Source organism: Engystomops pustulosus, chromosome 2, assembly GCF_040894005.1.
Source record: "Engystomops pustulosus chromosome 2, aEngPut4.maternal, whole genome shotgun sequence".
NCBI lineage: Eukaryota > Metazoa > Chordata > Amphibia > Anura > Leptodactylidae > Engystomops > Engystomops pustulosus.
Window position 1 is genome coordinate 33,222,246 of NC_092412.1, and position 27,307 is coordinate 33,249,552.

General features: G+C 42.7%; 1 protein-coding gene across 2 annotated transcripts; it reads right to left on the bottom strand.

Annotated features, from left to right (window-relative positions):
• Positions 1 to 175: 175 nt before the first annotated feature.
• On the bottom strand, positions 176 to 26,955 carry TMEM123 (transmembrane protein 123). 2 transcript variants are annotated; one of them, XR_011853021.1, is made up of 6 exons: positions 26,757 to 26,955; positions 16,750 to 16,944; positions 13,526 to 13,624; positions 11,893 to 12,040; positions 3,015 to 3,542; positions 176 to 2,963 (listed from the first exon to the last, which is right to left on the bottom strand). XR_011853021.1 is itself a non-coding variant. In XM_072134199.1 (5 exons), the coding sequence occupies exons 1-5, from the start codon at positions 26,842 to 26,844 to the stop codon at positions 3,518 to 3,520; spliced, it is 555 nt and encodes a 184-aa protein (XP_071990300.1). In that variant the 5' UTR covers positions 26,845 to 26,955; the 3' UTR covers positions 176 to 3,517. The 2 variants fall into 2 exon arrangements, 1 of the variants encoding a protein (XP_071990300.1); XM_072134199.1 differs by having other exon boundaries at positions 176 to 3,542.
• Positions 26,956 to 27,307: the final 352 nt, after the last annotated feature.

Here is a 27,307-nt window from a genome sequence, read left to right on the forward strand (position 1 = left end):
TGTCATTACTCAATAGAGCTGTGACCTAGAGACCACCAGATTTCACACTGTTGAATATAGGAACAAGGCCCTTTTTATAGGAAGCCCCTCCCCCTTCCTACAGGAAGCCATGTTTTCCGAGAAGGCCTCGACAAAACGGATATAAACCAAGTGACAGAACACAGATCAGCCAGAATAGTGCAAATCATCCTTTTTATTTTTGTACAGAACATACAGTCAAAAAAGCTTTTCTTTTTTTATTCTTTTAAAGCCAGACAAAAAGGCACATTAAAAATAGAGATTTTTTTTGTTGTTGTAAGTCTTTGTAATGTAACATAAGCGCAGGTCATACGTATAAATCTGTACACGACCCAGTGGAACAATGAACGAAAAAGCAAAACACATTTAAAAGAATTTACAGGTGAATAAAACAACCCTTTACCCTTAATCTTTTCTCCCCGTCGGCTTTAGGTTAAAGGTTTTTATGGACATGACTCAGCGCTACAATCATGGAAGTGTCTGTCAGCAGAACCTGAGATATCAAGCAAATGCAGATGATCTGAATACAAAATTGCACATTGTCCCTTGTGCGGTCTCTATACGATGTAAGATTTTAGAATTTTTCATATATGTATGTTTTTATCCAGCTGCAGAGCTGCGCTCACAATTTTCTGATTTGCGGTTACTGTCTACTTTACATTATACATATCCTGGCTGTGGGTTATATAGAGGAATTATGTTATTATACTCATAGCTCTATATGTTTCCCCTTACCAAGTCTATGTAGGTCTCAGATTTTTGATAGAGGTGCCTGGAGCAATGGTGTGCGTGATGGAGAACATGCATCTCAAAGTCATCCCCTGCTGTTTCAGTGTCTGGATAGAACATATTGTTCTTCATCTGCTAGTGGTCATAACATATTATAATGTGCTGTGTCATGTTATACACCTGTATCCTGCAGCAGGAAATCTATGAGGGAAGTGTCCGAAAGCGGGGGGGAGAGCAAATAAGAAGATGATAATGCGGGAGGAAGGAAATTCATGCGGCGGAAAGCAACATTCTCCAAGACCGGATATAAGAATGTAAGGAAGATTGTAATGAATCTACTCTTCCCACAGCTCAATCACTTCATCTGCATCTACAGAGATAAGTACAGACATGTACTCAGATCCTGCTCTGCACATAACAGGGACAGATGTGTCACACATGTCCCGGATGACTTATAACCTTCACCATGAACACGTCGCAAATTATACAACAAAGGTTTAAAGGATAAAGGGCATTTATAATACAGCAAAAGAAAAAAAGATCTCGTCTACATTCTGCAGGAATGAACAGCGGCTCCAATCTCCTCTACCTGCCGTGTAATGCCAGCCATATCGATTGTTTCCACAAACAGATACAAAAAGTAATAGAAATTTAAAGGGATGTCCTATAATATTAAGGCACCCAGAAAACATGATTTAACTATACTTTAGGCCAATACCTACCTGGTGTCTTTTCTAATACGGCCACAGACCTCTACAAGTTGGTTGGTGTAAGCCTTTAGTGACGTCTCCTGCAATTATCCGAAACTGGGATAACGGAGAAGCGTGTCGGTGACGTTGACCATTCCCAACTTTTTATTGAAAACTGTTCTCCTTGTACAAGTGGGATTTACCAGATTGAACCAAGAACTGCTCACCGTTGTCAGAACAAACTCGTTTTTGGGCAATCAGCCGGCGGCACAGACGCACTCTCCGTTTTTCCAGTTCAGTGTAGTGGCAGGAGACGTCACTGAGACTTACAGGCAGCTACCCTGAAGAAGTCAGTGGCCGTTTTAGGAGAAACCCTATAAGGTAGGTACATTTAGCGAGGGAAGCACCGGATACGTTGACCAATTCAGTTCTCTGGGTGAAGGCTCTATTAACGAAAAATGTCCACATGCAGAAAATGGTCAAATAAATTCAAAAACAGATCTACCACGTTGGTGGCTCCTTCATGTGACGGCCACAACCAGTCACTAGTCTTATGGGCACCTGCCGTACAAGCAAATAAGTGTAAGTGATGTGATGAGATTTGAGACACAGAGGACCCTATGGAATGGACTCATATCCCTTACTTGTAATTTGTGATGTTTTTGTTTCATCATTTATTGCAACATGTTACACAATGTTTGGAAATCAGAATTTCACAACATCCTCTTCCACTTTCGTGCCCAAAGGTTTAACATTATTCACTTTTCACATGGTAGGGAATAGCTTCCGGATCACTAGAGATCCAAGCGCTGGAAATAGGTGTCCAATTCCAGCACCTGCATGACGTGGCAGACCAACCACGCGACTACTGCTCCATTTACTGTCTATGGAGATGCCGGAGTTGGCACATGATTGACCTGCCTCTCCATTATGGGGAACAGGATTCCCTGTCGAAATTTATTCCTTACGGTGTAGAAAAACTTGAGGAAACCCCTTAAAAGGGTTTGTCCAGGCACAACTTTTTAGGGGATAAGCTTGCTGATTGATAGAGATACCAGTGGAGGAAACCCCACAGATCATGAGTGGCGGTCCATAGTACCCCAAATAAACAGCACATGCTCCATTTATATGACACTGATGGAACAAAGTTGAGTTGAGTGCATGCTCAACTACTCCCGCCCGTAAATGGAGCACCAGCAGCGTGTGCAACCTGCACCTCTATTCACAATGGACCCTTATTCTCGTGATCCATGGAGTTCCCATCACTGGTAGCCCCAACAATCAGAAAGTTATCCCCTTTCCTGTAGATATACGTAATTTTGGAAAGGCACCTCATGCATCTGGACAACCCCAAGTACATGGAATCTAAAAAGAGAAAACCTGTCATCTTCTAGTTTTTATTGTCTTGGGATAAATTCACACTGAGCGGTACTGCAATGGGAACAAACCACACTATATCTGTACAGCCAACATTTTTGCACATCGTTTTGGCAAGTTCAACACAGAATCAGGAATGGACATCCCCACCTTCTTCTCTAGTGCCCTCCCAGTGAGTGCAGACAGAATGGACATCCCCACCTTCTTCTCTAGTGCCCTCCCAGTCAGTACAGACAGACAGAAAAATAACACAATGAATAAAGTCTTTATATTGAGAGATGCAATGAGCTGCTGCTTGTCTTCAGTAACAGATAAGCATATAAGCTTAGCGCCATTTATGACCTAATTTGGACCAGAAGTTAGGAGCTGATGGCAAGGGACGTTGCGGGGGGGGGGGGGGAGGGTGTTTCGTGCTCCGTTGCACTGGAAGGCGGAAGTAACTGCAGGTCTATTGTTTAGTGCAGAAGTGAAATATGATAAAGCATCAGTCTTGTAGCATGGTCCCAAGGATCCAGGGCAGAGGTATGAGGTGTCAGCGGGTGCAGTGCAGATCAGAGTCTTTTTGAGAACAAATAGTATTATTATCCGGTTACACAATGTACAATGTGATCCCATCACAGGGTTTACCTGAAGCTTATTTTTTGTACAATCGTATCTTCAAAAGAAGCAAGATGATCTGGGATGAGGATTAGTGAGCAGGGCTGTTATATGATGGCCTCGTGTTCATCGCTGAAAGAAAAAAAAAAACAAAAAAAAACAACAAGTTACTAAGAAGATATTGCAACAGAAGGTTGACCATCCTTGCAGCATTGTCCGCATGGTGTGTGTCCACTTTATGGCTGCTATAATGTTCTGCAGAACGTTTAAAAAAGGAGAGGCGAACATTTTATGAACTAATGGTCATTTTTATACCCCCATAAGTGATGCTTTAAAATCGATTTTTGATTTGCTGCAAAATGAGAGTAGGTCCCGCTGGGGCTACCTTCTGTAGCACTTCCTACCGGATCTTGTGACTGGTTCCATTATGTTACTACCATACTATCAAAAGGTTCAACAATTAAACAGGCTACTCCTCTGATCTCACACCGACTTCTCTCTGACCCAGAACATTGGGGCCGATGTATCATGCCTTGTTATTTGCCATAAACAGCATTAAAAAAAAAAAAAAAAAGTCTCCACAGCCTGGAAATTGCAACTTTTCTACCTTTTTGGTGGGGAGTGGAACATTGGAGATGCCCATTTTACTACAACCTGTGTTAAGTCTTATAGCTACAACTGCAAGGCATGGAGGAGACTTCTTTTCCGTTGGTGGGTGCTGTGCCAGAATGATGAAACCTCTTAAGGGTGCGTCCACACGTTCAGTTTTTCAGATGCAGCTTTTGGCTTTAAAAACAGCATTTGAAAAACTGAACGTGTGGCTGCACCCTCATGGATCTGGCAGTACACATACCAGCTGCCCCAACCCTTAACACTGACCACCCAAGCGGCAGGCTTAATACTTCAGCCCCAATATTTATATCAGAATTACTCTACTGATGGACATGGACCTCCAGCATAAAGTGGAAACCCCAATAAAGTCTCTGCACCCTGCTAATGCTGTCCAAGTCTACACAGCAAAGTTACATGTAAAGACCTGGAAAATCCCTGTAATAACTTTTCACATGCAGGTCCTGCCCAGACTGGATACAGACACTACAAAGTCATCTGTTTCTGCTCTTTTCAAGTTGTAGCAGGTCTTTATTTCTTGTGAACTATCGGTCATGACTGTAAAGTGCTGTAATGATTACCATGTATCTTTACACACATCACCAGTGTTCATAGGGGAGATTCTTCAGCTTGGGAGGGAGCTCATGTGCTCACACAGTTTGCTAGAAACAATTGTGACATAACATTTACATAACGGCTATTTCCATGGAGAGCAGATATGCATCTATGAGAACCCCAGCCACCGAGGTTACAGAAGACACAACTGGTGACACGCGAGACACGCTAAACAGCAACTGCAGAGACACACGAGAAGCAGCAGAAGGTCCAGAACAGGTCCAAGCCCCACAGTTTACAGTAAATACTTGCAACATGGGGTCCTGCAGTGCATATATGCCTTTCTGCCTTCTCATTTGCATTACAATACAATTGTGTGTTATAACTTACCATGACAGAATCCTCTGTGTAGTCACAGGGGTTGGGCTTTGGTTTAGATGCATTTCAAAAAACAACATGTGACTTCTCTGGCCCCCACCTTAGTGCTCCTTATAGCTCCTCCCACTCTCACTGATGTAAGCTCACCATGCTGTTAGCTGTATGAAGAAGCAGAAGGGAGGAGATATACAGGGGCACAAAGGTGGGGGCTGAGAGCTGAGGTGTGAGTAACACAGACAAGTCACTTTTTTAAAATGCATCCAAACCAAAGCCCAACCCAATGAGTTTAAAAATTGCACCAAGAATGTTCCAAGAACGCATCATGTGACAGCACCCTAAGAATATCCTTTTATATGTACTGCAAAGCCCAGCATGCCTTCTAGACCATCACATGATAAACTCAAGAGTTTATAGCAACCATGTATTCCATGCATCTTGCCATTAGACCGCGCTCACATTATTTACTTAAAATGTGATTTGAAGTACACTATTCTGCAAATGCATATGTATTTAGTACTAAATGTTTGCTTTCAGTAAGCAGCAACACAGGCTTCAACTTGTCATTGACGAGGTCAGAGCGTTTCACGCTGGAACAATATGATCTAGACAATCAGCGGCAAGGACTGGCCATCAATGTTAAAATCCGGAAAACCACCTTTCAGACGAAGGTCACAAAACTGCAGTCCTGCACCTGTATCACCCAAACATGCAGCCTGTTCCTCGGCAAGAAACATCTAAAAACAGTCTTTCTGTGCCTGATCCTCAGGCTGCGTTCACACATGCAAAAGAAGAGAGGATTTGCCCATCTACATTGCTGTTAACATTGGTGTTTACAAAATGCAATGCAAAAACGACACATTAACATTGTGTAAACAAAATACAAGTGTGAAGGCAACATTAACCCCTTAAGGAATTTTACCTCTCAGTGACGTTATTTATTATTCCATGCCGTGTACGGGAAGTTGGAAAAAAAAATCCAAATGTAGTGAAATTGGGAAAAAAAACCCGCATATGCGTCACTTTCCTGTGGACTCAGTTTTTACAACTTTCACTGTGCGCGCCAAATAACACCTCTACTTTATTCTTTGGTGCCGTATGATAACGGTGATACAATAAAATCTGTAAAAATTTGGTATTTTAATTCATTTTCAAAATTGAAAACGAATGTGTATGAAAAAAATTTTTTCCCCATCTTCTGACGCCAATAACTTTTTCGTACTATGGTGTACGGAGCTGTGTGAGGTGTAATTTTTTGCGAAATGAGCAGACGTTTTCATTGCTACTATTTTGAGGACTGTGCGACCTTTTGATCACTTTTTATTGTGATGTATAATGGTGTAAAAGTCACGTTTCGGACATTTGTGCACTATTTCCTGTGATGTTCACCGCCGGGAATAACCATCTTTATATTTTGATGGATCTGAGACGCAGCAGTACCTAAATTGTTTGTGATCTTTACAGTTTATTATGTTTTATCAGTTCTAGGGAAAGGGGGTGATTTGAATTTTTAGGTCTATTTAGTTTTTAATTTTCTTTTACTATTTTTTTTAGATCCTTTACAGTACAATAACCCTGGTCTGATCATTCTTATCATATCCAGTAGATGGAGTTTTTACACAGTATTTATTACAATGAGCCACTGGCTCATTGTATCGAAACTGCAGATGCCATGCAGCCTCTGGTCTGACGAAGACCCAAGGCTTTCATGGCAACCAATCGCCACTCCCCCATGTTGATCCGGGGAGCGACAATCGGAACAGAATCTGCAGAGCTAATACCAGTGATTGGTGCTAGCACCGATAGCGGGTATTATCGGGGGGTATTTGTTGCAATAGACCACTGTATGAAGAATGCTCAGCCTGTGAGCCCTCTTCATACAGCACCTGCACCTCTGCGCTGTACATGTACTGTGCAAGAGGATGCACTAAAATTTTTGCAGAAGGGTAATAATGCTTCTCTTACTATTTTTAGGGGAAGAGGAGTATCAAATATTCAGTAATACAAATATATAACTCATAGGTGTATATAATCTTCTGTGCTGAAATAGAAAATTGTGTCAGTAAAGGTAACATTACACCATGCAGTAGACAAGGGGTACACAAGCCTTTTCTTCGCCTCCTCAGACTATGACTTTGTTAAACCTACAGACTATGAGTGACCCTGTCCGCTGCCCCGAACCCCTTACATGTGGCTAATGCCACCAAATACCTGTACTGTACTCACCATCTGGTGCTCCCGATGCTCATGTCCCCGCGGCTCCTCTTCTTTCTTCTCTCTGCTGTAACATCGGGCAGAGGCGCGTCCATGTGCTCTGCCTGCCGGCGCACACTATGATGTCATCAGCAGTGACAGTGCAGCATTATAGAGTGCGCCGTCCAGCATGGACGCGCTTCTGCCCGATGTTACAGCAGAGAGAAGAAAGAAGAGGAGCTGCGCTGAGCATCTGGAGCACCAGAAGGCGAGTACGTTTATATTTTTATACGACAAAGGGCTGCAGGGGGCATTTCAATACTGAAGGAGGCTGTGATCAATGCATTTTCCACCCACGGCTTGTACCCGAGTCAATACGCTTTCCCAGTTATTTGTGCCAAAATTAGGGACCTCGGCTTATACTCTGGTAGGCTTATATACAGTAACTTTGTTATTAGTCTTGTGGACACTGCATCACGTGTCCTGCTGAGCGGCCCGGCACACGCTGCAATACTGCTACTGATATTTCCCTCCTTTGCAGAACTGCAGCCTGTTCCGGACCACTAAGTCTGCAGGGGATAATTGGAGAGCGTACTCTTACGCTTGGCAATGGCTTTTGGGGGTAATGGCGCCCCATCGTGCACCTGTGGCCGCGCGCACAAACTTCCAGAGAAGTACATGAGTTGCAATTTTGAAAAGAAAACAGACAAGTTTTAAAAAAAAACCAAAAAAAAACCTGTACAGCCGCAACGTTAAAAAAAAAAAAAAAAACATAAGTAATAAGTAAAGGCTTAAAGTTCTCATGAATACACTCCTGTGGGTACAATTATGACATCAACCACATCAAAAGCTTCTGGAGAAAACCGTACTCATAAGTACAAGACACTATTGGTCGATTTAAAAAACCGTAAAATGCAGTAGATTTTCATCTAAAGTTTCTGGTTTTGAATCAGAATTTTGTCAATGACTAGGGTGCCCTCTGCTGGTGGAGAAGTAGAGCGCACACAAGATACACTAAGCAGTAATATGCACCCGCTAGTGCAAGCCTTTAACAATTTCAGTACATAGTCTGAGAATTCACTCTATTAAAAAAAGTTTTTTTTTTAGGGAATTAAAAAACATTAACATTTCTGAGATGCGAACATAACTTTGCTAAACAAACATATTTACGGCATGCGGATGGGGTGTCCATGCATATATGATCACAATAGCCATCGATGGATGAACCACTGGACCCCCTCATCAATACTCGCAAGTTCTCCCCAGTCGGTATGTGTGATACATGTTAGGAGCTCACATCAGACTGAGCACAGCGCTCAGCGTAACATCACCCAGCGACCGCTCATCTCAAGGGAGTAACAAAAAAAAAAAGATTCCTCACTGAGACATTCCCATTAATGGGGTTGTAAACTTTAAGTACATTACAGCATCAAATTATTGATATTGTAGATAAGCAGCAGTCCATGGTCATGTGATGTCACACAGGTGCACCGCTCATTAGCATCACACCGTGTTATAATGAGCCGTGCACCTGTGTGACATCACATGACCGTGTTATCAGTGTTTATCTGCAGGAAGTAAACATTGACGCTTCCTGTAGCATGACAGTAAGAAGACAACAAGCAGAGATCTTGTAAACCGTGAAGAATTGATACAGAAAGTATAATGGAAAAACTATACAACTTTTCACTACACAAAGAATCAATTATTAGCTGGATTGTGCTTAAAATGGACAACCCCTTTAAAGGCCGCCTTCTAAGCGTGTGGAGACTTGGAGCCATTGATGGGGATTCAGGGAAAATGCAAATAGGTTATCCAGGATGGATAAGGAAAACATAAGGAAAAAAAATATAAACCAATATAACCCAAGAATCAGGTTATACGTGGCGGGTACAAGTACGTTACTAGGGGTTATAATCTTATCCAGGATTACATTCCCACTGGGTTATACATCCTGTTATTATCAGACTGCACACAGGAACAGGTGAGGAGGCAGCAGCTGCCATGTAGCTTATCACCAGGGAGATGCACTACGGCCATGTTCACTCCTGCGCTGGAGGCTCAGTCCCAGATGAGCAAATAATAATAAGCAAATTATCGAATTGTAGTCTATCGGGTCTTCTGTGCGGTGCTGGGCGTCCAAGCAGAAGGGAGGCAATGGAAGAAAACGTCATCAAAGCACAATTTATATTTGAGAAAAAAAAATTAAAATCGCACTCAAACTACACAAAAAATACTAATTAAACTCAAAATGAGTCTAAGTGAACAGAAATGTTATCTTAACCCCTTCCCTCGATGCCCTTTTTATTTTCAATTTTTGCTCCCCCCTTCTTTAAAAATCCCTTTTTTAGTTTTCCGGGTACGGAGCTTTATAAGGGCTTGTTTTTATGTGTAACAAATTGTAACTTCATATTCGCTGTGTTTTCCATGCTCTATACTGTGAAGCTGGTAAGAAATTCCAAATGCAGTGAATTCGATGAAAAAAAATGTTTTTGTGCACCATTTTATTTTGGGTTCTATTTTTGCAGCTTTGGCCGGCGCCACACGTAGCGCTTTGTCTGCGCTTGCAAACACAAAGTCGCGCCCACCAGGGTGGGCCTCGGCCCGGTCGCATCGGCATTTCTATGGAAACGCCTGCGATCGGGAACGAGCCGCCGGTGTTTTGCGTTAATTTAACCCGAAAAACCGGCGGCTCGTTCCCGATCGCAGGCGTTTCCATAGAAACGCCGATGCTATCGGGCCGAGGCCCGCCCCGGTGGGCGCGACTTTGTCTGCGTTTGCAAGCACAGACAAAGCGCTATGTGTGGCGCCGGCCTTTCACTGTTCGCCCCAAAATGACCTAACCTTTTATTCTATGGGTCAGCAAATTGATATAGGTTTTACAAAAAGACCTTTTGCACGACAACAAATTTCTTCATTTTGCCATATTCTGACGCGAATAACTTTTCCATACTTTGGCGCATGGAGCTGTGCAAAGTGTCATTTTTTGCAGGACGTGACGGCGTTTATATCGATACAATTTGTAAGACCTTTGGATCACCTAATATTTTAGTTTCTTTGAGATGCAAAACTCCAAAAAAAGTGGCATATCGGACATTTAATCACCATTTTCTATTACAGGGTTCACAAAATATTGTTAGTAAAAATCGTAAACATGTTAGGCATCGCTGCGTCCTGTTCTATTTATTTTTATATCAGTTCTATGGGAGGGTGGCGATTTGAACTTTAAAAATTTTTTAAAATTATTTTTGAACACTGTTGAATACTGCCAGCAGCTTTGCCGGTAGCATGTAAAGGGTAAACACCCCTGGTCTGTGTCAGTACCAGTCGTAGGTGTTAGCTGGAACATGCAGCATACACCCAATCTGTATGGAGAGGACTCTGGTTTAGGACAAGAGGTTAAAACCTCCCACATGTAGTGTCTAGTGGTATATCCACACATACAGCAGATTTCACGGCCCCTGAAATCCTCTCCACCAAAAATAAAAGAAAAAAAATGCTGAAGTTTGTGCATTGCAGAATGTGCAATCGGTGGCGACAATCCACAGCAAATTAAGTCAGGCTGTACATTGATATCTGCTATATTTTTTTGCTATACAATGCAGACTTCCCTCCAAAACTTCAAAGTAAAATATCTGCAATGTTTAGGGAATATACCCCAATTACACATGTAATGCAGTCATCCTTTGTGTGTGAATACTGTGGCCTTTATAACTTAGAATGTAACCGACACTCCATACAACCAGTAGCAATCGTACAAGTCACATAGACAAGCCTATACAAAGCCCAAACCATATCAACTGTGGTGTCCATCCAATCTACGCTATAGTCTAGGCCCAGACATGACCATTCATTTTTCATTCCTTGAGCCAACATACATGCCCTGCAGCCGCACCCTCTCCATGCACATCTGATCAGGCAGCGGTGAGAACAAACTTGTACACAGACATCAATCGGCGGGTTTGTCTTTGCAGCAGCCAGCATTCATGTGGTTGTGGAGGATGTCTACACCACCCTCACACCTGATAACACAAATAATGTATTGATTCAAAAGAATCCTCAATAACAATTACCGCATATACTTGAGTGGGTTTCCTCCGGCCACTCCGGTTTCCTCCCACACTCCAAAACATACTGGTAGGCTGTTTAGATTGTGAGCCCCATGGGGACAGAGACCAATTTGACATGCTTTGTGCAGCGCTGCGTAATCTGTGTGCGCTATATAAAGAATTATTAGAATTTTTTTCAGCACTATTTGTGCTGCAAAAGCCCCAATCTTCTTACACTTGAGAATAACAAAAAGAAAAACAAACCAAAAAAAAATATACACCTTTGTACATACCTCCTCTTCTCCCAGCAGTTCCTCTTCTCTCTTTGCTTCCTGTGTGGCAGCTCTGGTAGAAACGGGTCAATGCACTCTGCCCGTGTTCACACTAAGTCATCAGGTGGCGACACAGCTGCGTTATAGACGGACCCAAGCTGCTACACAGGAAGCCAAGAGCTGCGGGGCACCGAGCGAGCGGCGGGTGGCTGTGACCAATCTATTTCCCAGACTAGGCTTATACTGGAGTTAATAAGTTTTCCCAATTTTTTTTGCAGTAAAATTAGGTGCCTTGGCTTATACTCAGGTTCTCTGTATGGTTGGGGACTCCCCTGAATATACTGGAATTATATAAATAAAGAGTAACTATTATTGTGATAGAGTGTCATATTATGATATCATAAAATACAAAAATACTCATCTACTTACATGGTGCGGTAGCGAACGCCTCTTCTTGTGTTATAAAATCTGCACCCAAAATAGACGGCAGCCAAGAGGCCGAGTGTCAGCACAATGCCTCCGATGAAACTGCCCACGTCAAATCCAGATTTCATCTGTAAAGCGGAGGCCACAGAAGCTGTGGAAATACCCAACAGGGAGACAATTAGAGAACATATTCAGTGCAAATCCTGTAGATGGTGGTGCAGAGCGGACCCTCAGAGGTTCAACAGTGTCCATGTGTTATGGAAAGATGTGGATGCGCATGGCTCTGTGGATGCTGAGCCCAGTGATAGAATATGTCTTCAGTGTTGCTCTGTGCAGCATTCCCAAAAACTAGGCTACAAATATTGACCTCTGCATCTTACCTATGATATTTTACTGAGGTACATTGTCACCTATTCTCAAAAGTCTTCCTATGATCAGAAAAGTCAACTTTTTGTTGCCACGCTCATACCAACATATATCTATACTAATAAAATGAAAATAAGCAAACTAGATTTTCCAATTTAAGGGTCAATTTCTTGGATCTATCCTAGGAGGACTGGCTAGGTCCTGTACAGTATTACACAGACAAGCTGCTGAACTGGAGACCAACGCAATGCAAATTCCCATGTGACAGCAGTAATGCAGCACCTACTTGACAGATTTTCCTCCAAACTTTAAAGCTGACTGTGAAGAGGACAATTCAGGTCTCTTGACATTCTTAAAGGAACACTCCAATCACAGCCGATTCAGTGAATTACACTTTGTGCAGGAACTGAAGGGAGGAGCAGGACTCTAGATTCTATCAATACAATGACCATGAGTCCTGCTCCTCCCTTCATGCCCTGTACCATGTATTATTCAATGAATTAGATTTGACTGGAGTGTTCCTTTAACAAGTAGGAATTGTATGGAGCACTTGTTACTCTGTGTTGCACAGTGTCTTATTGCTTAGAAAATAAAGTGGTGGTATCTTGCAGGTGTTCCAGTGTTCCATGTGTAGAGTCTTCCACCAAATCCGGATTCAAGGCGATTCAATATTCTTCTTACTGTGTAGTGTTCAGTCTCAGAAATAAGGCCAACGTATGATCCATATTACACAGACCAAGCACAACTGTTTCCTGGACACTAACGCTGTATTGGGATGTGTGCTAGCCACCGTTTCAGATAGATTTATTTATGGGATATTTCTTGGGTTCATAGACAAGGCTGTGGCTCGCACAGCCCTGTCTGTGAGCAGACTGCCAAAGTTGCAAAACTCAGAGGAGGTCTTATTCCTGCCCCTTCCCGACATTTTTTCCTATGATCATCGACGCGTGTGCAGACACACAACCATCGCATAAGAATAAGGTCTTTTCTATGCGCTGTGTCCAAATCTGGTGTTGGCTCACAATCACTGATGGAAAACATCAAACATTGATTTATGAATGAGCCCTTGAAAGTGGTAACCATTCTGGAGGTCAACAATCGTGTAGCACAGATCACCGAGGGTCTTCCACAGCAGTAGACCCAATTACCGACTACCCAACTCTCAGAAAGTGCAGATCACTGAAGGTCCCTGCCGTTACACAAAGAGGAATGAGCCAAGGAGCAGACTATTTTGGCAAATAACAGTGATGTCTTGTATGGAAATACTTACTGGTGGCAGGTCGGGAGGAGGTGACGGCTGCAGATGTGGTCTTCACTGAAGCTTTAGTGGTCACAGTTGGAGTGGTGGAACCACTTGTCACAGGAGATCCTAAAAATACAAACAAAAGAGAAGTCATATATAAACCCAAAACAGTTCCAATGAAAGTCATATCCCACCCCAGTCCTAGCCTGTAGGTCATGAATAAGTACTAGGAGCATCTTACTTCTATAAGAGTATTACACATCATAGAGGCTACATAGTCCTGGGCAATACACCTGCTGTGTATTACAGGTCTATAGAAAAGGTCTATGGCTGGAATATAAAACACAACGTATCAGGACCCGCAGTCGGAAAAATAATGGCAATCCCCCCAAAAAAAATCTAAACAAAAAACATTTATGTTAACACAATGGAGAAATGTAAAATAATGTTATACATCACAAGACGACAAGGAAACATAAGATGAGACATCCAGGTGCAACAATCCCATGACTGCTTTATATTTTGGGCTGCCCCAGAACCTGTATGGTGTATATACTGCTGGTTTATAGAGGACAGATCACCCCTCTCTACTAGCCAATACCTGGGTTATAAAAGAACAATTCTTCTGGGTACTCTGGCCCCCTCATGAATACATAGAACATTATTTTGGTTAATGGGGCGTGTCCGTACCCTGACTGAACTGGTTTGTGTATTGATTCTGGTACCGGTGTTTGTGATGAGAGGTCCTTGTTGAGCAGTGATGATACTTATGACAAATCTGGAGGTAAACAGTGCCAAATCCTAGCTGGGCTCTACTACATCTGCACAGGCACTATGCTATACTACAATAATTTTCAGAATCAGATTTTTTAAAATACTGATTTCTGAGTGACAAGGCCTTTTTGTATGATGGAGGTGAATGGGTACGGTCTGTAGTGGCCGCACTTACCTTGGTAATGACTGTGTGGTCAGGTCCGTTATGAAGCATGTGCAGAACACAGAACATAGACTGCATGTCATCACGTGTAAAAATAACACCACATATTCCAAATAACACACACCCACAAAACCCACAGCGTACACTTCTCAGCAACATATTGTACGAGGATCCCCTGGCCATATGTAGTGGTTATGATAGGCCTATGGATCCCTATAGAGATACTACAAAGCATGAAGATACAAGTGATGCAGACCACCCGCACCGGATTACTAATAGAGCGCTGGCTAAGGGAGTACAAGGTACTGAACCGTTGCAGATCTGCAGCAGAAACATATGCACACCATGGTTCGTTTTTATGGTGCAGATTAAATTAAGGAGATGCAGCAGATTCCACAAAATGCTTGACCCAAAGCATAAACTAAAGATTACAAAAAACGGTTGCGCAGAATGTGAATATTTTGTAAATTTTTAATTATCCGTTCAGCTCCTCCTGCTCTACAACAAGCTCCCTGCAGATAGGACACTATGTACAATCTGTTCTGTTCCTCCTGCTCTACAACAAGCTCCCTGCAGATAGGACACTATGTACAATCTGCTCAGCTCCTCCTGCTCTATAACATGCTACCTGCAGATAGGACACTATATACAATCTGCTCAGCTTCTTCTGCTCTACAACAAGCTCCCTGCAGATAGGACACTATGTACAATCTGCTCAGCTCCTCCTGTTCTATAACATGCTGCCTGCAGATAAGACACTATGTACAATCTGCTCAGCTCTTCCTGCTCTATAACATGATTCCTGCAGATAGGACACTATGTACAATCTGCTCTGCCCCTCCTGCTCTAAAACATGCTACATGCACATAGCACACTATGTACAATCTGCTCAGCTCCTCCTGCTCTATAACATGCTGCCTGCAGATAGGACACTATGTACAATCTTCTCAGCTCCTCCTGCTCTATAACATGCTGCCTGTAGATAGGACACTATGTACAATCTTCTCAGCTCCTCCTGCTCTATAACATGCTGCCTGCAGATAAGACAGTATGTATAATCTGCTCAGCTCCTCCTGCTCTATAACACACTGTCTGTAGGAAGGATACTGTGTACAATCTGCTCAGTTCCTCCTGCTCTATAATATATCTCCTAGAATACAGAACAGGAAGGTGACAGCTTCTGAGAACAAGTTCCCTTTTATGTTCATCATATAGCTCGATGACTCATTTAGTTTTGCATGTATTTGATTGAAATAATATTCATCACAAAATGGAATTGGGTCGACTGCACCTAGATTAATGCAAATTTCTCCATGAGGCTGTAACATATGGAAATTAGGAGTGCAGGGGCCTGGCCTCCATACACTTTCCCCTGCTTTCATATCTGGCTATAAAATACAGAAAGATATAGAGCGGAGGTCACTACATTATATAGATACCACTACTTTTATAGAAGTCATATCAAGAAAGACAAAATTGTGCCTTTTTATTTGTTTTTTTTTACAATCTGAATAAACCCTCTGGAATCTTTGCAGGAGGTCATGGAAAGATAATGTGTCCAGATGGATCCGGTTACATCTGAACCCTGCCGGCCGCATGTACTCATCTACCTCTAGGGCTCGCTACAAACATGCTACACTGTGTTGTAGGTGAAAACAAAAATGTATCTGATGCAATACACAAAACATACGCACAGCACCGTGATGTAAGAGACTGCAGATAGTGGAAATCTCAGGATACAAAGCAGAGAAAGATGAAGGAAATGCACATAGCACATAAGATGACCAGACACGTGAGAGGTGACCATATAACCAGGCCGGTCCAGGAAGTAACCTCCAGACACCTCTGGGGTCAAACAATAGGTAACATACAGGTTCCCCTGGGACGTTCTATATTAGTCCCCAAATAGATGAGTATATCGATTACAGGTCTATGGCCTGTGATTACCCTATTACAGTGTTGTGCCAAAACTTCTGGACCCAACCAAACATTTTGCAGGGGATAAAGGGACCAGTTACATCCAATGACTGGCCTCTTCAGATACCGGCTGTCACTCCGATGTTGTCCCCTTTGTCCGAGGAGGCCACTCACTGGATGAAGTGATCCCCATCCCCCCCCCGAACTTGGATACAGGACCTAAACCGAACATACCAAGTTTTGTTTTTTTTTTTTTTTTATATACGCCGGCCCACGGAATATGGAAGATGCCTATAATTAGGTAGTTTGAGAATGGGTATAAGTTTTTATTGTACCCAACTAAGCAGATCCCTGTAACGTACCCTTGTTCATCCCCATCCTCCTTCCAGGGGGTTACCTTTTGTGGTTGGAGCAGTGGAGGCTGTGGTAGGAGTGGGGGACGTCGCTGGCTTTGGACTAGTGGTATTGGTGGAGTTGGTGGTCACGGGGATTGTAGCCGAAGTGAGGTTCTGCTTTTCTGTCGGGGCAGCTGATGTGGTGTTGACGGTTGTTGCGACCTTACTTGTCACCGGAGCAGCGGTGCTCGCAGGTGCTATAAAAGAAGAGAAGATATTATATTGTTAGACATTGATATTCTCCACAATTATCTCAGAGTTCACTTTACTAAAGATGGAGAACCACCACTTGGCAAGAGAACCGAAAGCAAGATTTTAAGATACATTTTTATAATATTGACCCATAATGTTGGTGAATAAAGTTAATAATGTTGATACCGATTACCTTTCCTAAGAATGGGTCAACATTGTTAAAGTCTTAAAATATTGCTCATGGTAGCTCCGACATATATCTAATATTGATTGGGACTTGTTGTGGTCGCCATTTAAATCCTAGATAGCCCTGAAGGAGCAGATGAATATATGTCCACAAAATTATTTGCCGATTTCTTACCACAACTTACAGCAATACAAGCTTACATGTTTCAGATACAGTTCTTTTCATGCATAGATCTACACTGAAGAGAACATTTTGTATTTAGACGGTCACCACTAGGGGGAGATAAAGAGATCACCTTTCAGGACCACTATGCAGTCCCTGTACTGAATCACAGAGGGGTATAACATCCCCACACTAACACATGCACATGTTGTACAGGACACATGGAGATGTGTTATCCCGTCCTCTAGTTTCCTCCCTCCACAGTCGAGATGCCTAGAATAGCTCATCATTGTTAGGAGCTCACATCAGTGTTCATGGTCTCCCAGTACGGTCAGGCCCTTGTCTCAGCAATCCCCCCCCCCCCCCCCAATTGTGGGTGATATGAAGAGGATCGCAGCCAGATCTCCTGGACTGTGACAATGTCTGAGCCAAAGAAAACAGTATATACCCCCCCCCACCCCATGTGACTAGACCTGCCCGAACTTGCATCCTAAGCACTTCTCACATGGCTGACAATTCCAGCACAGAGATGTGGGGTTATAGCTTCCATTGTCACCAGACTGTGAGAACAGGGTGCCAGGCCAGAGGCTCCCAGCTAGAATTTATTTTCTTTGTATGAAACAAAGATTAAGAGAATTTGCTACAATGTATCGGTTCAGTTATTTGCCTTTAGAATAAATGTATTCACTGCACAGGACCCCAGACTGATTGTGATAACCTGCAACATTATGAGCAGGATCCGGTCTAATCCACTATCCTAAAATACCATTTTAATAAATATTTACTTTTTTTTTGGTAGCAAGTGGAGTTATAGATTAAGGAATTTACCATTGACTGTAAATTTCCTATAAAGGGGGTTCCTGGGAATAATTATTGCGTTGAATTTTAGAAAGCCCCTTCACATATCAGATAAGAGACGGGCAAAATACAACTTGTACTAAAAAGTTGGTCCAAATCTGGTTTTTATACTGCTGAGCTGTGTACAAGTCTGAGGCACAGAGAGGAAACAGAGTATCACATGTAAGACGGACAAATCAAAGCCGCGCTGCATCAGAAGATGGGAAGGAAATAAGAAAAGTGTGACTGCACAACAAAAATGATATAATCCTCGTGCAAGCAACAGAACAAACACCAAACCAAGTAAAACACTGACAGCTGATATATGCACATAAACGTAATATACTGCTGTGTGACCCAAGACACAGCACGATTTATAGTGACATAGATCTCCAGGGACCATAACCAGCACTGCATTATATGCTCAGATCTATGGTCAGTGTGTATATAGCCCCCATTGTATCATGTGTATATAGTATATACCTATACGTATGAGTGTATATTTAGTATATAACCCCCAGTGTATCTTATATATACCTATCCGTATGTGTGTATATTTAGTATATAGCCCCTATTGTATCATGTGTATATAGTATATACCTATACGTATGTGTGTATATTTAGTATATAGCCCCCATTGTATCATGTGTATATAGTATATACCTATACGTATGAGTGTATATTTAGTATATAACCCCCAGTGTATCATATATATACCTATCCGTATGTGTGTATATTTAGTATATAGCCCCCATTGTATCATGTGTATATAGTATATACCTATACGTATGTGTGTATATTTAGTATATAACCCCCAGTGTATCATGTGTATATAGCAGCGATAGCGAACCTTTTAGAGACAAAGTGCCCAAACTACAACCAAGTCCCACTTATTTATCGCAAAGTGCCAACACAGAAATTTAATTTGTGATTTATACTCGCTTCTCTGTCACAGTTTTCATTGATAGCAGCACCTGAGGACACCAATAAAGCAGAAAATAGGAGAAATTTGGATAATCATTGTAGCTTCCCTCCAGGGTCCCATAAACAGGAACAATTGTCAGGGCCGGAGCAGGAGCTACAATGATAATCCAGATCTGTCCACACTTCCCACTCCTCCAGTAGTCCCAGGTAGAGCTGTCACTTTAAAATAGCTCTGAGAAATGACAGCTTCAATGAACAACCAGTCAGATCTTTTCATAAAAGTGTGGAACCCATGGGACGAATATTGGGCATTATCTCCATAGCGTAACAGTGGAGATGCAAGGGGAACAGGAATCCGTTGGATCAGATATTGGGAGCTACCACCCCCCCCCCCCCTTACCTCCCATCCCCTTCCTAATGTTTGTGTCTATTGTCGTGAATCGAGGTTACTAATGTTGGTATACTGTTTATGGTTGCGGTCCTTGCCATATATAATGGTTAGAAGGGATTAAATATATATGACTTACAGAACACGTACTTTCTATATAAAATATACGTTTTTATTACTGAAGATTGTAATATTAACAATGTCTGCACACCGGAGACCCGGTGGATGTATTGTGTTCAAGTAAAATTTGTACCTTACATGTTTGAAAAATAATAAAAAATTCAGTTAAATAAAAAAAAAAAAAATAGCTCTGTGCACAGCAAGTCCTGGGACTGCAGGAAGATACCTAGAGTCCTCTCTGGTGATGGTCTGGGTGCCCACAGAGAAGGCTCCGAGTGCCACCTCTGGCACCTGTGCCCAAAGTGAGTGAGTGAGTGAGTGAGTGTGTAATATATATATATATATATATATATATATATATATATATATATAAAAAGATACAAAGGGGTTTGTAGACTAAATGCACATATAGCAGAGGTATATACTACATATACACACAAGACACAAATGGAGTTATATAATATATTTATTGAGATTGTATCATGTATATATAGTATATACCTCCGCTATATATGTGTGTATTTAGTATTTATAACCACCTTTGAATCTTGTAATACATAGTATATACTGTACACACATATACAGGGAGGTAAATACTTTGGATATACATTACATATATACAAGATACAAAAGGTGTTATATACTATATAATATACTATATAACTATCCATAAATGTGTATATGTAGTATAAAAGAACCCTTGTATCATGTACATCTGGTATATATTTCCATGTATAATGTATATTAAAAATATATACCGGTACCTACCTGTATACATGTATTAGTATATAATTTCCACTGTATTGTGTACATATAGTATATACTTCCCTGTATAATACTCCCTGCAGTTTTCAACGGGGGGGGGGGGGATTTGGATCATCATTGTAGCTTCCCCGTTCGGGGCGCTATGACCAGGTACAATCATGGGACCCAAAGCAGAAGCTGCTCATCTTAGGGCAACGGCTCGCACACCCATAGAGAAGGGCCCCTGATTGCCATAGGAACCTATGGTCTGACACCACCGTCCTTCTATACACTAATGCATTAGCAGACGCGTGGCGGTGGTCGCGACGGGAGCATTGTCCTCTATAAATGGACAGTGGGAGAAGCCGAACCCCAATGGTGAGAATAAGCTCTTTGTTATTTTTACCGTCTCACACGCAGCCGTGTATAAAAATGGTTTCATTCCTGGCCAACCCCTTTAACTAGAGAAAAGTGTTTTCTCAGCTAAGATATTGTTTTACAAAGTTTCTTTTATTCACTTGTACTACAAAGTTTCCCTTGTGTCAGCCAATAGCACAAGGACCCCATGTACTTCTATGGGCAACCCAAATTTTAAAGCAAGTGCCCGTGAATTTTGGCATTTTTTTCTACTGACCACAAACAATCCACGGATACGACGTTTGTGGCCCGTGACTAAGTAACCTTATTCAAAAAAAGTTTTAAAAAGTTAGTGAACATTACAGTCAATGCACAAAGCAGCGCATTGTCTACCCTGGGAGTAACTTATAGATGTAACTACTGAAAGACAGCAAGCAGAGATCTTGAAAACAGAAACTAACTGAAGCTGTAATCTCCCTCCAGTCACATTACTGGTTAATACTGTACCAGGAATGTAACAAGAGTCACACGGCGGGGATATATATCACCTGTATACGGGAAGCCCCGGCCAATAAACCCGTCAGGTGAGTGAAGGAGAGAGGATTAATCTCCGTGTGAGTAATAACATCCATAACAAGGTGATCCGAGGGCTGTGAGAACGGCAGCGCAGTATCTATCCTGCCTCATGTCATATCTACAAAGATTGGGACTTCATCTGGACATGTTTACCAGCTACTAGATAAGCGCTCAAACAAAGTCATTTACATGCCTGGGTGACGGAGACTGAGGAGGAAGTGCAGATGCTGCGCATGTGGTTAAAGGGACAATGACCCAAGTAACCAAAAACCACAGTGTTCAGTATTCCTGCATCATCCTAAATCAAATAGGGGTCCATTCCCATGGGCTGATCAATACTCAAAGTATGACTTCTCCTTATGGAGACTTTGCCTTTAATGGGGTTTTCCCATGAAAGAAAGTTTGCAAGTTTCAATCCCCTAGTGATGTTTACACAATAAAGATCATTTTTAACCACTTTACTAGACATTTTTAATCAGTTGTTATTGTTGTATTAGCTCCTATCACTCCGTGATGGTCAGTGTAATATTCCAGAGACGACGCGAGACGGCACGTCATGATCTGTGCTATGAGATAGTGTGTGCTGACAATGTGCTTAGATTATCATGGTCCAGGTTTATATACACTTTTATTTAGCTTCTTAACATTCACTAGTATCTGACACATAGAAAAAGAAAGTCGAGACAGATCAGATCCATGAGATGGATATAACACACAATGGCTTACTCAGATATAACACACAAAGTCAGCTCTGCTACATGCCTCCTTCCCCGATATCTTATCTTGCCTGTAGCTTGTAGAGCAAGGCTACAGTCACACGAATGTATGGGGGACGTATATACTGCATACCCCCATATACCCTCATACATGGCAATAGGCCCACGGTGCCATACGATAGCAGTGCAGCACCGTACCGTTCCGTAGCTGGGAGAAAGAAAGGGCATGTCCTATCTTTACCCGGAATATGTCGCTGTGTGCCATATAGTACTATGGAGAGGGGCGGGGTGAGCAACGCTGACTCCCTCCTCCTTTCCCTGGTGCCGATGTATGCCCGCCGTACCGCATACATCGTCTGAATGTAGACCAAGACTGTGTATGCTGCTTTATGGCACAAAATGTCTTTACAGGCGGTCCCCTACTTAAGAACACCTGACTTACATATGACCCTAGTTACAAACAAACCTCTGGATGTTGGTACTTTAGTCCTAGGCTACAATAATCATCTGTTACAGTTATCAAGTGTATCAACAATTAAGCTTTATTGTTTATCCTGGTTCTTATGACAATCCAACATTCTTAAAATGCAATTGTTACTGAGACCAAAAAAATTTTGTCTGGGGTTACAATGATAAAATATACAGTTCCGATTTACATACAAATTCAACTTAAGAACAAACCTACAGAACCTATCTTGTACGTAACCCGGGGACTGCCTGTGACCTTGTAATGGAGGGGCAGAGATGACAATAAATGTTTATAACAATAAGGCCCCTTACACACTTGCAGCATGTTCGGGCTGGATAGACTGGCCTGATTGTGGATATCAGAAACAGAACTTATATGCTGAGTTCAGTTCTGCTTTTCAGCCTTCGGGCCAGACGGTCCAGCACGCGGTGTAAGTTGGACACATCAAGCTTACTAGTGTTTAAGGGTCCTTAAAGAGGCATTGTGATCATGGAATGGGTGCGGCATCAAACAAATGGGCCATGACCAAAGTTGCATCCAAAGTAATTCTACCTAAGTTTTAGTACATTTTTCTGGTGTAAACTAAAAATACATGCGCCCAACACTTTACAAGTCATCAAAGTGTCGAAAAAGTTTAAAAGAGATTCAAAATCCACTTAGTTAAGTCCAAATCTGCAATGCATTAGCTTTGTCTGGGTACTGGAGGGTGCAATAACTCTCTGAACATTAAATTTGCATAATAAATATGAGCGTTGAGAAGTTCCTTATCCCCTAGATCAGTGGTGGCGAACCTATGGCACTGGTGCCAGAGATGGCACTCGGAGGCATCTCTGTGGGCACACAGGCTGTCTCCTAGGCACAGAGTTTGCCAGACATGGCATCTTCCTGCAGTCTCAGGTAGTCCAAGTAGTGCCCTGCTATTGTAAAGTGACCCATCCTGTGCTGCTTGGTCCTGTCCAAAGAGTGAAAAGGTGTCGCATTGGAGCTCAAAGATTCTGGTAGCAATACGTTTGTTATTGCCTAAATTGCTGTGTTGGCACTTTGGGAAAAGCTAGTGGTTTTTGAGTCTCACTTTGGGCACTCGATCTCTAAAAGGTTCACCATCACTGCCCTAGATCCTACAAGTTCTTGCAGATCACAACCCGCACTTCTTCCAGATTTCACCCATGACATGGCGCCCCAGCTCCGACCAGTACACAACATAAACAAGCGGACAACAAAAGCAGCAATGTATACAGAGTGACTGGAGGGTTCTGTCAATAACAAGAGGAGGTAAAAGTCCAAAAAACCTATCAGTAACCAGGTAAATAAAGAAAGAGACAGCTACATGGTACACTGTAGGGTTACAGCAGTTCTCCATAGAGAGCAGGAGACCCCAGTGATCATGACGTGACCCCCACTAGTCATATATAGTTGTCATGTAATGAATATATGGATAATGACATATAAATAAACTCCTTTAACTTTCTAAGGGACAAAGAGACTAAGGCATAGATGTAAATGGCTGCGGTCAGCTCAGGGTGATGAATGGGGCAGCACCCTTCTCCGGTGAGCCATTTAAAGGTACCCCACCACTATGACCAGGCGCAGTATCACAACTTTGGTAGTGGCTGTCCTTTGTACTACATTCGGCTTTGTTGTAGTCAGTTCTCTCTTTCACGTGAAATCTTGCCTGTTTACTTATATATATAAAAAAAACTGTATGTATAAATGAGCAGAGAAGAGTCATATTTTTCCTCAGATGAGTCACCTTTTAAGAGGCTACAGGGGGGAGTGTCACTTCAGATGTCCCTATAATTCGTTGTAAAGTACCAAGAATCATGGCAATAAAAGATAAGAATCTTATCTATAAGATTACATCAGGCTTATGGTTCTGTGAGCTACAGAACTGGATATACAGGCAGTAAAAGGAAGTAGATCACAGAGTCACAAATATGTAGTGATTTGAAAGAGGAGATTCTTATCTTTAAGATGACACCAGCAGCAGGTTTCATAAAACAGAAGACGAGTGTCTGAATTGACCCACTAAAAGTGACCTAAGCTCCTAGGCCTGCGGCGCAAAGGCTTGCGCCCATAAACACCATCTCTATGTGCCCGGCCTTTTCCAACCTGATCACTTTTCTTTATTTGTCATACAGTAATGCCATTAGTATGTTTTCTGTAAAAACAATGTTTATTGTCTTGTTATGTATTATGTTTGTAAATAAAAATGATTCAACATAAAAGTGACCTAAGGTAAAATAGTGACTTGCCTCTGCTAATTCAAATGAAAATGACTTTAAATTAGATTTTTTGTTAATGGGCAAATGGGAGGGATTTCATAGAAATGAATTCTACAAATTGTGAGGGGGGTGGCAGTTTAATTGGGTAAAATTTGGCAGGTTCCCTCTAAGGTGCCATTCAGGACATTTGGGTACGATTGGTATACATCTACATACAAATGAACACTATAGGTAAGTGGTGGCGAACCAATGGCACGGGTGCCAGAGGTGGCACTCGGAGCCCTTTCTGTGGGCACCCAGCAAAGAACTTACCAGATAGGACTCAAGGCTTCCTCCTGCAGTCCAAGACAGCCCAAGCTGCGATTTTAAAGTGACACCTACAGGAGTAGCCAGAAGGTGTGGACAGAGATGGATTATCGTTGGAGCTCCTGCTTTGGGTACACTGATTCTTCCTCTTTAGGGGAACCTGGAGGGAAGTTACAATCTAAATGTCTCCTGCTTTCTATTGTGTTGGTGTCCTCAGTAAACTTGTGATACAGCCGAGATCAGAGGTTACTGCTCACATTGTCATGTTGGCACTTTGCAACATAAAAGTGGGTTTCGGTTATAGTTTGGGCACTCTGTATCTGAAAGGTTTGCCATCACTGCTATAGGTGAAATATGGCACTGCAGAGAGCGCCACCTACAGGCACCTTATATAAACCATAACCCATGGCAGACCCCTGCAGCCGGATGTGGGAGTCTTTTGTACTGGATACGTAAAAATATTGTTGGGTATAAAGGTTACAAAGCAGATCCCAACAAAATTGCTTAACATGCAAGAAATTGACCCAAATAACACTGCGTAGAAGATATACGATTGTAATAAAGAGATTCTGCACTCAGACATCTTACATTGTGGGCAGGAAAGGGATACAATGTGGTCAGGCCCAGCATACACATCACATAGAAGGAAATTCACTAGCGGTTTTGCAGGGAGATTTTAGAGAGGGGGGCCATTTCCTTTCTCCATTTTCCCCTCAGGCCTTGTCTTGTCTTATCCTGCGGCTCAGGAAGTGACAAGAAACCTCACACATTCCTCCCGGGGTCCTCCCTTCTGTTATAGACCCTGAGGTGGAGATGTGACCTCCCGGACCTCATATACATAGAGGCTAAGAGCGGCAACATGAAGCACAAAGTAACCAATCAGAGAGCAGTTTAGATCTTTCAGAACCAGCTTTATGTGTAACAATGTCATTTGTTGCTACAATGTATACAGCCACAACGCACATGGCGGAGCCCCAGCAACAAGATGTCCATAACATTGTGTGTGTGATCATGACACAGCGAACAAGTGGCGCCCCCTGCAGTGCTACCACTACAGAAATCTACCCCATTACAGGATGTGCCTGTGCCACCACAACACTGCCACACCAGAACCTGCCAGTGATAACCCAACCGTGTGCCACCACTAATATCCTCCCCCATCACTGACAACTGCCCAACCATCACAACTTACTGCCGCCAGCCACGCATACCCGCTCCCGTGCCAGCCACTAACAAATACCCTCTATCTTCCCAAGTGCCACCACCAAAGATTAATACCCATCCCCGTGCCGCTGCCACCAGCACCACATTCTCCAAACACTAATACCTGCCCTGATGTGATCACCAACCACAAAATACCTAACCCTGTGCCGCCACCAACCACTGTAAACTTATCCACGTGCCGCCACCAACACCCTCTCCAAAAACTTAAGACCTGTCCCCATGCCACCACCAATCACTACATACCCAACCCCGTGCCGCTGCCACCACCACCACCTGTACCCTCTCCAACCACTAATACCCGCCTTTGTACCTCCACCATTAGCCTCCCCCATCACTAATACCAGCCCCTGTGTCCCACCACCAGTGCACTCTCCTGGGGCACCACGCACATCCATAGCACTACAGGGCATCTTCCTCAAATCTCGGCTCCTCACAACTACTCCATCCTGGCCGGCTCTGCTACGTCACACTACTTTCAGTGACTTGTATCAGCACTTCCCCGCACTACACCCCACCATGACACAAGCCCCCATGACTGTGACAGCGCATAACTCCAGTGACATGTGCCGCCCCCTCCACACTTACGGTCACCGCCCGCAGCAATCACACAACAAGCCGCCAGGAGCACGAATGCCGTCCACATCCGACCCCGGGAATCCACCGGGAACTTCATCTTGTACCGAGCACAGCAGCACGAGCACAGCACGCAGCACCGCCACTGCGCATCTAACCCGCGGGAGCGCGCACTGGGGGAGAGGGCGGGGCCGCGGCGACACCATCTGGAACGCAAACGTTAGGGGTTCCGCTGCGCGTGCGTTTCAGAAGGGACGTCATGACGTCATTGGGACTTGTTAGGTTTCCTGAGGTGAAACGTGATTTTGTTCGTGGTGTAATAAAGTTATAAAAAACATTTTTATATCAGTTGTATATACAACTCCTTTCGTATATATATAACTCATAACTCATATATATATATATAGTACATAACTCCAGTCTGAAGGGCAGATCAAGTAGCATATTTATTTTACCCTTTCAGGGCCAGGGTTTTGCGTTTTCATGTTTATTTCCTCTCTTTCCACAAAACATATATTTTAGATTTTTTCATCTACAGTGTAGTTATCAGTGAGAAAATTTGT